Genomic DNA, 11,750 nt, shown 5'->3' with positions numbered 1-11,750 from the left:
GTATTAATTTGGAACAATAATGCCAGCTGCTTGCTTGGTGGCTATTGGCAGAGGGATGACCTTGCAGGTCAGCTGAGGAGAACTGGAAGTGCTTTGATCTGATCTATACAGAGCTAGATCTGTCCACCTGAGCAAGAGGAGCAAGTGAATTCTCTCTCCATGGGATGCTGATTCTTCTCCAAAGAGCACAGAGGACAGCATGGCAGTGGCTTTTGACGCAATCCTCGCTCGGACCAAGGATGTTTGTAAAAGAAATGGTTTGCTCATTCTCTCGGTGTTGTCCGTCACCATCGGCTGTCTTCTCGGATTCTTCCTGAGGACGAGACGACTCTCCCAACAGGTAAGTGTGGTATGGCAGTGTGTCACTACAGAGAAAATACCATACTTACATAACAAAAGACATAGCAACTTGTGGAACTTCAAGATGGACTTGTGAGGAAAAAAAAAGCACGTATATGTGTTTGTTAAATTTATTTAATTTCATCTGTTTGTTAATTCACACTGTTGAGTCTTTTCACACATTCTCAATATGTTTGCAAAGTGTTCTGGTCTTTAAGACACATAGTAAGTCTAGCATAAACACATTATAATGTTGCAAGTATGGATAACAATAGTGGGCATTTAAACTAGATAAAATGTAGCATCTAATGTAGACCTGTTAAAAACTGGTAGTGCAATATATTAATTGGATTTTATATTACTTTGGAACGTGTATGTCTGAAGAAAACACTGGAAATATTTTTCATCATCAGATGTACAGAGGTACGGATGCTTATATTACACTAATGGTATTTTATGTTAATAAATTTGAGATTTCCCATCATTAGCAGACCATGTTATTAAAGTCACTTGGGGATTTCTCCCCAGCATACTTCAGATAAGCTCTTTGCAGGTGCTCATTTCTTTCTGCTGTATTAGTCAGACAGAGTAGACAGGGCAACATGCATTGCTGAATGCGTTGTTTGAGCACAAAATATAAATCTCAATTAAAAAATATGGCACTTAGTAAATGTGACTAAACTAAAACAATTCTGTGTTCTGCTACTGCTAACTGCTGTCTGAACATCTTTTGTGTCCAAGCAGTAGCTTCATACAATCTACGAAAACACACAAAATGCAGAATAGATTATTCAGAGCAACCTATTAGCAGGAGTCCCCAGAAGATATTTCATTTTTGCCTTCCTTTGTAAAGGAAGGGACAATGTAGTGTGTTTGTTGAATTACAGTACCACATGTAATCTAATTGAATTTAAAATGACCTTTTAAAGCCTACTATCATTGCCACTGTATATACCAAAGCTGCAGATTTTACCAGTGTTATCTGATCCACAGCTCTAGCAGGACTTACGAAGGCATATAGTCTTTATCTCAAAACAATAAGCATCTCTCCATGTATTTCTAGGAAATTAGTTATTTCCAGTTTCCTGGTGAGTTACTGATGAGGATGCTGAAAATGTTGATTCTTCCACTGGTGGTCTCAAGGTAAGTAAGGGCAATGATTGTTCCAATAACTTCTGAAGTTTCCTAAACGAGATGTGTCACCACCACTATTTTAGTTGTAACTGAATTAATGTCAAAGTGCCAGACATTACTGACTGTAATGTCTTATTTACAGTGGAGCTATGAACATGTTTTTGAATCAGTAGGATCATTTTCTGCAATACCTCATATAGGTATTATTTGCTTAAAAACCAATGGCTTTTTTTAAGTTGATGTTTTCTTTTTTCCTTGTAATGGGAGGACTTTTTCCTTTAAGCTAACTAGAAGTTAAATATATGGAATAAATAACCCATCTTACCAAAAAGCCTACCTTAAATCTAAACAATTGAAATAATACACTATACAAATAAGATAAAAAAGCACAGTTAATTTATAGTCTTCTGTAGTATTTTGAGAGATGTGCTGTAGTATGATGAATATTGAAAAAAAAATTGTATCTCCTTGAACTAATAATATATGCCTGGCTTCAGCTGGAAGTAAATGGATTTAGTACGTTAAAGACCGAACCCTTAATGATGCCACTTTATTGGTAACAGAATTAATGATCTAGATCCTGGTACTGACGGATGGTACATGGTAGCTGCTTTTGCTGTGGGTGGGCATAACCTAGGATAGGTTTCGCTCTCCTCTAGGTTTGACTGTCTTTCCACTGACTACAGTCACAAACAAACATCAGTCGGGTGGCCAAAAGCTCTCTAATGTGCCCGATGCTGAGATATAAGGAGAGATGGAGAGTAACAAAGCTAACTTTATCTTACTAGATCTGAGAAAAAAATTCTTGCAACATTTGGTGCCTTCCCTTGAGGCCTCAGCTTCTGGTACCTAATACATACACCAAAAACTCATCTTCCACTTTAAGGAAAAAAAAAAGTTTCTAGATTTCACATTGCTGAGAGTTGCTGAAAATTAACCCAGCACTAATTTTATTTTTAAATCATCTACCTTTACATCTACATTCTCATGGTTTTTCACAGAATGAAGCTGAGACATGGTGCTTTGTGCCTGAAACTGGCCGTGTGACCATAGACTCATACCTGGTTCTGTCCCATGCACGTAGAAAGCATGAAAGCATCAAGACAAAACATGCTAAGAGATTTTTTTTGAGAGGTGGTAGGAGGGTTTTTCAAGGAAAACAAGAATCTCAAATGAGGAAGTGATGTAGTAAGGAGGACAGAAAAGTGTTCGAGCAGTCACATGCCCTTCCCTAAAATGTGTATAGTTCTTTAGATCCTCTTGAGTTTTTTAGAGATATCGGGAGGAGGAATAGCACAGTAGGGAAGATCTGCCCTGACACAGCCTGTGATAGCTCTAGGTTACCTACAGATGTGTCAGGAGTGAATCTCTGAGCCACACTGTTAGAATTGATGGACTCCATCCTCTGAGGAAGTAAGAGAAGAAACTTTACACATCTTCAAATGGATTAACTCTCCTTGCAAGACAGTATGAGTCTATCTCCCTCTATAACAAACTACCATCACTTGGTATTGCATACTGAAGTTTGAGGGTTTTGCAAGCAAAAAGTACTCCAGATGCAACTACATTCTTGTACAGTCTTTTTTTTGTTTTTTACAACAAGCACAGGATTTCCCACACATATATTTCACAAAATCAGTAAACCAGTGCTATATTTTTACCAGTCAGAATGAACATTTAAACTATATTTCTTTGTGGATTTGGAATTTTCTTAGCTTTTCCTGTAGGAGCAGTGGCATTTCAATTATCTTTTCAATTACTCCCTTACTTTTTGTTTTCTCACAGACAGAAAAATCTTGAAAAAGCAACCACCAACCACTAGCCTGCCAGTTTGAGTCCTGCATGAGCTTTTGTTTTTGTTGTCACATGGACCTTCATTAAGGATGGGGACTGATGTTATTTTGGTTATCTGGTTACATAAACAAGCTTCATAGCATCATAGAACAACTCTAAAATAAGTATGTATTTATTGCCCCATCCTCTGCCTGAGGTTTAGCCCTGCTTATACCTACTAGTATCCACTGTGCCTCATGCAGAGTTTGCTCTTCTCTGAGTTGCGAACGGGTACCCACACAGCAAAGAATGCCAATTCTATTATCAACATGAAGAAAAAAATTATAACAAATAGTCTGGTAGTTTGTGTCTGCCCTAGGAATACTCAGTAGTGGAGCATTTCGAGATCAAATTTTAGACCCCGTAGTTACCAGATGTACAGTGCTTATTATATATATAAACATAGGATACTATTTTTAAACCTGTGAATGGGAATATTAAGAGAGTTTTAAAAGTACAGGAGCCAAATATGAGTTCATAGTTACATATCTAGACTCTGCTTGAGCTCTTACTGCAGTTAGACGAGGGGATGTCCTCAACAAGCCTGAAAGATCAACTGCAGGAGATCAGAAGTTCCCTAATTTTCTTTGGGCAGAGGCATTGATCCTCATCTGACAACTGCAATGCAAATAATGTATTTTCTGCCTTATATGCAAAAGGTTTCAACACATACCAGGTTTTCAAACAGGCACGCACCTACGTGGCAGTGACAGAGGTGAATCTCTGGGCATCCTGCTCTGAGTCCTCTGATATGTTTAAAAAAACATGGGTCCAGGTCTTCAGACAGACATCTGCTGATGAGCTAGCCCAAGGTGCTTAAGTTTGCTAAACCATCTTTCCTTCAACCTAATGCGTTTCCCGGCGTGTATGGAGGCTCAGTCTGTATTACACCCTGTAGCCAGGAGGTGGCTCTGCCTGGGAGACTGAGGAGCCACCAGTTCTGACGGGTGCTCGGTCACTCCAGCGCAGGCGGAGCTGTGCATCTCGGGGGCTGTTCATCTGAGGTGTTTTCCAATTGTGCTACCTACCCAGAAAACAATGAAATCTCTTCTGTCTTTCACTACGATTAATTATAAACTTACACACACACACACGTATCCTTCACCTGCAGGTAGTGCTTTCAGGATAAGTTGATTGGCAGAGATACCTGTGCATCACTTTTGCTTCTCAACTTCTTAAATGCTTGCAATAATCAAATCTGATGTCAGTGTCTTTGTACTCTGCACAAAGCCAAAAACCGGGAGATGAAGACTCAACTTTCCCATTAATATCTTCTTACATTTGCTAAAGATAATAGACAAACAAATACAGGCTGGGTGAAGAGTGGGTTGAGAGCAGCCCAGTGGAGGACTTGGGGGCATCAGTGGATGGAAAACTGCCTGTGAGCCAGCAACGTGCGCTCGCAGCCCGGAAAGCCAACCGTGTCCTGGGCTGCATCAGCAGTGTGGCCAGCAGGTTGAGGGAGGGGATTCTGCACCTCTGCTCTTGTGAGACCCCCCTGCAGTGCTGGGTCCAGCCCGGGGGCCCCCAACATCAGAAGGACATGGACCTGCTGGAGTGGGGCCAGAGGAGGCCACGAAGATGCTCGGGGGGCTGGAGCAGCTCCCCTGGGAGGCCGGGCTGAGAGAGTTGGGGGGGTTCAGCCTGGAGAAGAGAAGGCTCCGGGGAGCCCTTCGAGCGGCCTCCCAGGGCTTAAAGGGGGGACAGGGAAGGTGGGGAGGGACTCTTTATTTATGCTTCTTTTTGGCATAGATTCCTTCCAGAAAGCAGAGAGCTTACACTATGGCATTTACCCCAGGAAGGAAATTCAACTTTCCCTTTCTTTTGAAAACAGAGAGGTGCCAGTGAGCCCACAGGAGAGGAGGAGGTCTGGCTCCCAGTAAGCTGCAGAGCTCTGGGCACCAGACATCCTGCATCTTCCAAGACTGATTGCAAAATGTGTGTGCTGCAGATCTGTAAAGCAGGTTTGAGAAGAGGCAGGGCTTGCAGCCCCTGGTTGTTTTTTCAAGATAATACTAGAAGCGCACAATTTATTTATTTCCTATATTCAGCCTTACAGTTTCACAGACTTTATAGGAACTTAATTCTCTCTTTCAGAGCCTTCCGTCCTCTCTGCATAATTTGAGAGACAAATGAATTAAAATGTTATTAGTAAGGGCTCTCACACAGAGTTTGACTGCGTAAGCCTTGCTTTTTCAGGAGAGCAGGCTAAAGCCAGAGTTACACAGGTTTACACTAGCTGAAGCTATTGTGTCCTCTTTGTCTTATATTTCTACCTATACATATAATAGAAAATTGCATCCTTTATTTCAACACCCTCCTTGTTAATATGATTAAGCTTTTATCTGAATATATAGAACCAGTTTTCTAAGACTGGTTAGCAGCAGGCAGTGAAACTGCTTGTGGGGAAGAACTGTCAGGGCAGAATTGAACTGTTCTGCTGTCGTAACAGGCTTGTTACCCCAGTGAATATTCCCTTTAGAAAAAGCAGTTTGTTTTGTTTAAGCTTAGGGTAATTATTACTTTTTGTATTTGTTTACCACTGACCATTTTCTAGAGATTTAAGAAATAATGAGTAGCAGAGATTTGATCCTTTTCCATGTGTTGAATCTGTTAAAGATTGTTGCCTTTATAGTCAAAGCTAAATAACTGATTTGACCTGTATTTTTAAAAATTTTAAAGCTTGTTCCTCCGAGTATGTTGTTCCTGATAGGAGCAGTTGTATGATAATAAAATTTTGTATTTATTTTAATGTTCATTTAGGGGTAGTAATAAATATTTGTTACTATTTGTTAATATTTGTTACTGAATTAAATATGATATGCTAACTATAGAACTGTCTTTCTTTAAGGGCATTCCTGTCCATAATGACATCAGTTCTGGTAATCCCTTATCCTCTGCTCAGATTCCTGAGTGGGTCATTCTTACTCATGCTGTTAAAGCCTAGTATTTAATTAGAAAATACACCATTATAGTACCCTTTTCCCCATGATTTTTTTTCACAGCTCTCTGATTTGGGGAGTGCATTGACATTTTAACATCCCACTAATGAAAAATATTGCTCATTCTGTTCTAATGGAATTCTGTTGTTCAGCTGCAGTGTGCCATAACAAATTTTGCCTCTTAGGACTCATTAGTTACATCTGAAGAGTTGACAACTGTATAAACTGTGCAAGAGGCTGTGGAGATGATCTGGGTGCAAGCAGATGTGAACTCACTTAGCCCACAAGCCAAACTGGGCAGACCAGTGCCAGATCCATGCCAGAAGCCGTATAGCTGCATTAGCGTGGCTTTGCGCCCAGGCTCGTATCTGAAGGACTAACGTGGCTTTATGGCTTCTGGACCGGCCTTGGCAGTGAAGGCAGAGCAAGTTCTTGTCTGTCTGCAGTTTTCTGTGCAGACATACCCTAAATAACTTCTCTTTGGGAGTTTAGGGTTTGGTTAAAAACGTGCTGTGAGACAGACCATTGGCTTGGGTAAATTGTGTCATGCACTGTTTTGCTTGCTGTCAGCTATAGGTGAAACTTGTAATAGACTGCAGATTGGAGATTATTTTTCTGGTTTACTACTTAAACTTACCATTTGTTAGGGATGAAGAATTTGACCCAAATACTCAGAGGCAGAGGCCAGTACTGAAATTTGCAATCTAAGTCTTCTACCATGATTATAAGTCAGTACCTGACATGCTCAAGATAATGTCTATTGGGAAGGAAAATACAGGTCTCTATAAGGCTATGAAATCTATCTTTTTTCTTATTTAACATTAAATTTAAACCAAGAGGACAGCCAAAATTAATTCACTCAATAATACTGGTTTTACATGAATGACAAAATGTGGAGTACTGTTTCTTCTCATCCATTCCTGGTACTGAGAGATATGTTCTATGTTGTCTTGACAAATTCACATAATTTAACTGAAGACTGAGTGGGAAGGGATAGATAACATAAGCTTCTGGTCAGTTTTGGCTTCATCTTTTCTGCTATGTATGAGTTAAAGTATTCCCTCTGATCATTCTTTCCAAAATACCAGTTGCTCTGTTCTTACACTTGTGCAGCTGCCAAACTGGGGCATAATCAAGTGCAATCAAATTTATTACTGTAATATCTAGCGAGGTGTTGAGGAGCAGCTGCAAAATGCTGCCTACAGCTCTCTGAGGAGCCTGCTCAGAACAATATTTTCTAATGTACCAAAGCAGCTGTATTTTCCCATAGAATTAAATTGCTTTTGGAAACACAGGACTTTTTCTTCACATTATTAAACTCTGGACTTTCCGCTCTATTTCACCTGTGTTATTTTGCCAGTAGGAAAATGCTGGCACTCAGGAGCAGGAGGGTAAACCTTTTGCTGAGTTAGTATGGGAAAATCTGTGGGGCACCTGAATAGTAACGTAAAGTGTGTATAAAGTCCCATTTCTGAACTACCTGTCATGTGTATCACTGTAATGTAAATAATAATAAAAATACATTTCACCCCAGTGAGAACAAGCTGTTAGCCCTTTCCTAGGATAAGCAATCTACAGTCTTTAATGTGGGGAAAGTCAGGTAGAGATAGGAGTTTTAAGGAGATGACTAGAGGGCATAAATATATTTACTTTCTGAGTGAAAAGCAAAATTATACTTGGATGAAACCAAAAGGGAAGGATTACTCAAGGGTAAGAAGAACTGGTCAGAGAGCAATCTCACTTAGCACAATTATCCTACTTTAAATTATCTGTATTGCTATTGTATTGCAGAACTGATGTCAGATTACCCAAAAAGTTCTCCAAATGATGCTTTGAGATTGCTTGAGCTTGTAGAGGAAAATTCCATTCAACCTTCTCAGAAAACCTTATTAAGAATCCCTCCTCCATGCCTCAGACATCTTCAGAGGTTTCACTACATTATCATCTGTAACATTATCAATGTTCTTAGCTGCGTTTAGAAATATGAAGTCTAATGGTCAGATCCCATACTGTTTTCTGGTGTTTTGTTTTGCTTGTGCAACCTAGAAGGCCAAACTGTTTCAGTGAAAAATGACATGTTGCAAAGCTGTGCATGGCGTAATGACAAAACTGGACCAACTCAGTACAAATTATTTAGGTAGTGTCAGCTGGAATCTAGTAATGTGCAATAGAAATCTGTGGTCACAAAGCAAATGAGTGTGTAAAGCACTGAAGTAATTACAAATGGGGTATAAGCTGATTGTGACCTGACAATTTTTCTGTAGTCCTCTAAGAGCTCTAAAATACTTGGTGTCTTGTAAAAGAAATGGTAATGACGTGAAGCTTGATGGGCTGACTGGATTCCCTCTGTTTCCTTAGGATAGAAACATGTGTGAACTATAAACAGTTGAATAAATCTGATATTTGTTTACAATCAAAATTTGTGTTTCAACGCTTTTTCCCTTTTCTTAATCTAAAAACATATGAAATAACTGACAGAACAGAAAATCCAGTATTATTAAGATTCCTGTCTCTTTCCGCAGATGTGAAGCTGCACATCGGTATTTAATAGATAATTTTTTTCCATTTGTGACCTTTGAATTTAGGAAATACTTTTTTTTTTTTTTTTTTTTCAGAACAGCTAAAGTCAACAAGTCAGCCTGAATTCTGTGAGAGCTGTACTACAGTCTCTCAGATCTCCTTTATCAGTCAGTGATCAAAGGTTGCTGTTCATCCCTTCCAGCATTCACAGATGTAATGCAGTAGTGTCACATACCGGGCTGTTTGGAAGGAAGCAGTGAGAGAATAGCCGTTGGACATTGATCTTCACTGTGTGCTGTACAAAGTCCTGCCTTGTTTACATCAGTCCATAGAAACAGATTTCTTATTGCACCCTAACTAAAAACAATGCATGATGTGAGTTCCTGGCAGGATTTTTGCTATATATGTCAGTATATCATTAGCAGTTACAAGTGTGAGATAATAAGGAAAAAGAGAGCTCAACATTTTGGATAAAAAATAAAAATCTTACTATTTTATAAAGAATTTTTGAAAAACAGAATCTCAAAAAGCTTCATGTTATGATATACTAGAAATGTGGATTTTGTTTCTTTTGTAGATTACAGTTACTCTTCCAGCAGCCTAGCTGTAAAATTAAACACAATCACTGCAAACTGCGTGTTGCAGACAGTGAGATATTCTAACATATTAACTGTTTGAAGATTGAGAGCCAGATTCTCCATCATGCCTGACACCTTTGAGCTTCCACTGTGTTTAGTGAAATAGCTATATACTGAGGTTCTCTGAAAAGTTAATTCACATTTCAAGTGCTATTTACAGCTGATAATCTAACCATACAGAAACTGCTGCAACAGTCTTATTTGTAAAACAGCTACCACTTTATGTATTTGTTTTTTCTTGAGTATAGATACTATTTCATTTATATCAAGATATCTAAAGTTTAAAAATGCTGTTTGCTATTACTTGATTTTCAAAGAAGACAAACCTTAGTAGCCCCCTGGATCTTCAGGAGGATTCTAGACATCTCCTTTGAAAATCACGCTGTAACAATATGAAACTTTTAATAATACACAGCACTGGGGATCATTCCACTGACTACAAGTGGTCATGATAGTTCCTTAGTTGTGTTCAGATCAGCAGAAGCTTGTTAGTTCACCAGGAGTCTGCAAAACTATTGGAGTCAGAGTAAAATTCACAGAGAGCCTAGGTGTTATTTTATTGCCTGTCTGGACTGTACAGACATCCACAGCAAGAGTGTTCTTCTGTACAAATGGTCTGCCCTTCTACAAGTGCACAACACATACCTGATCCAGCTTAGTCGGGGGTGTGGGCATGGCTTATTGCAGGATTTTATCTTCCTGTGTACTTAGACAAATGGTGTCATGCCACATGAGAGGTCCTGGCATCACTTAGAGGTGTGTGGATGGGAACCGGAGGTGTAGGGTGGCATCAGCTTCCAATCAAGATGCACTTGAATGTCTGTAATATCTATACAGTACAGACCAACAGATGTGGTAACTAGCTGTTTGCGCATGTATGGGCAGGAGGCATTTTTTCCTGTGCAGTGTGATATGACATCTGGAGATGAAAAAACAAAACTATAACATATCACTGTAAGTAAGAGCAGACCATGTAGGGTGAAGCAGAGGCAGGGATGGGCTACAGTCCTCTGCCAGTACCACCGTCACTCAGGCATGTGGTGAGAGCAGCAGGCTTCTCCAGTGCAGCCATGGCAGTGTTTTGCTCTGTAGGTATTCTATCATGTTAGAAGAAAGCAAAAGAATACCCTGGAAAGAAAAAGTCATTCTGATCTCTCTTTCTCACTGATGAAATAATTTTAACTACACTAGAAACTAAGAGCAAAATCAGTCATCGAACTACAGAAAGAACCAGAGAAAGTTTCTTATCTCTTTCTCCCTTTACTGTAAAGAGTCTTATTTTCTTTGTTGCAAACTGTTCCTCTATAAATGGTAACTCCATGGAAGTGAAGCAGCCTGTCATGAAAGCACAGATAGCTGGGCACAGATGAGAAAAATTCTCATGGTTCACTGCAATACAGAGATCACTTCAGGCATATCTTTCTTCACTGTAAATTGTCTTTAAATAAAGTGCCCTAATCTCTCTGTTTCCTTGTCTGTAACATGGAGATACTGCCCTCCTGTATGATAGTAGGTTGTATTAGTAAAGCATTTTAAGGTGATTAAATGGCTTGTGCTATGGAAATGGAAATCATTACCGTGTTGAAACTTGAAGGCACTGATCTTGACAAAAAGGTAAGAGACATCCTGTCTGCATGATCAGGCAGCATTCGTGAAGCCAGCACTTCACTTTCATGATGCTTAAATGTAATATAATCATGTCTAATGTAGCTGTTAGAGGAGCTTCCCAGCCTCACTGGGAGAACTTGCTTAGGAAGGTCTTTCCTATGACATGCAATTACAAAATGAGAATGTGAGGGAGGGTACGGGATGAATGAAAACAAACATGATTCTAGGAACAACTGTTGGTGATTAATACTTGACCATTACTTCTTGACAGGATTAATGTCCTTCTAATCACACTAATCCCTTCTGATAACTTTATCCATAATCCATCTATTTCAAAGCAACATCCAGATGGCTTCTGGTGGAGAGGAAGACAAAATAAACATGCAGAATGAGGTCTTAACAGCAGCTTCTTGTCTTTTCCCTTTCTGGGGATATAGGTTTTATCTTGAGACAGGTCTAAAAATATGCTTTTATCAGAGAGCAACAGAAAAAGCTATAAAATTACAGAGAAGACAAGAAGTTCTATTTTTATTAATAAATAAAATACTTGGGAAGAACTATGATGTTTATTAGTGGCAACCAGAACAAGCCTAGAGGTGCTTATAAGGGTTTAGCTACTTGTTTGCATGGGACTAATTAGATTTCAAAAAATATTGAAAGAATTCCCTTCTTCATTATGTCAAAATTGCTATAATAGTTTTGGTGATTTTACACAGATTTCTCTCAAAGCAGACAT

The 11,750-nt window shown here is 39.2% G+C and overlaps 1 protein-coding gene across 3 annotated transcripts in view; it reads left to right on the top strand.

The window, feature by feature from the left end:
* Positions 1-52: 52 nt before the first annotated feature.
* The window catches only part of SLC1A7 (solute carrier family 1 member 7), a 56,296-nt gene continuing 44,598 nt past the window's right edge, over positions 53-11,750 (top strand). For all 3 annotated transcript variants that reach the window (XM_033008744.1, XM_033008743.2, XM_009974234.3), the window contains exons 1-2: positions 53-340; positions 1,403-1,482. In XM_033008744.1, coding sequence (XP_032864635.1) covers positions 200-340; positions 1,403-1,482 — 221 coding nt within the window. In that variant the 5' untranslated portion in view covers positions 53-199. The remainder of the gene's footprint in view (positions 341-1,402; positions 1,483-11,750) is intronic.

This window comes from Tyto alba, unplaced genomic scaffold (genome assembly GCF_018691265.1).
Source record: "Tyto alba isolate M040663 unplaced genomic scaffold, T.alba_DEE_v4.0 Super-Scaffold_1000006, whole genome shotgun sequence".
NCBI classification, from domain to species: domain Eukaryota; kingdom Metazoa; phylum Chordata; class Aves; order Strigiformes; family Tytonidae; genus Tyto; species Tyto alba.
The sequence above is the reverse complement of the archived record's forward strand: the minus strand, read 5'-3'. Positions and strand labels throughout refer to the sequence as shown.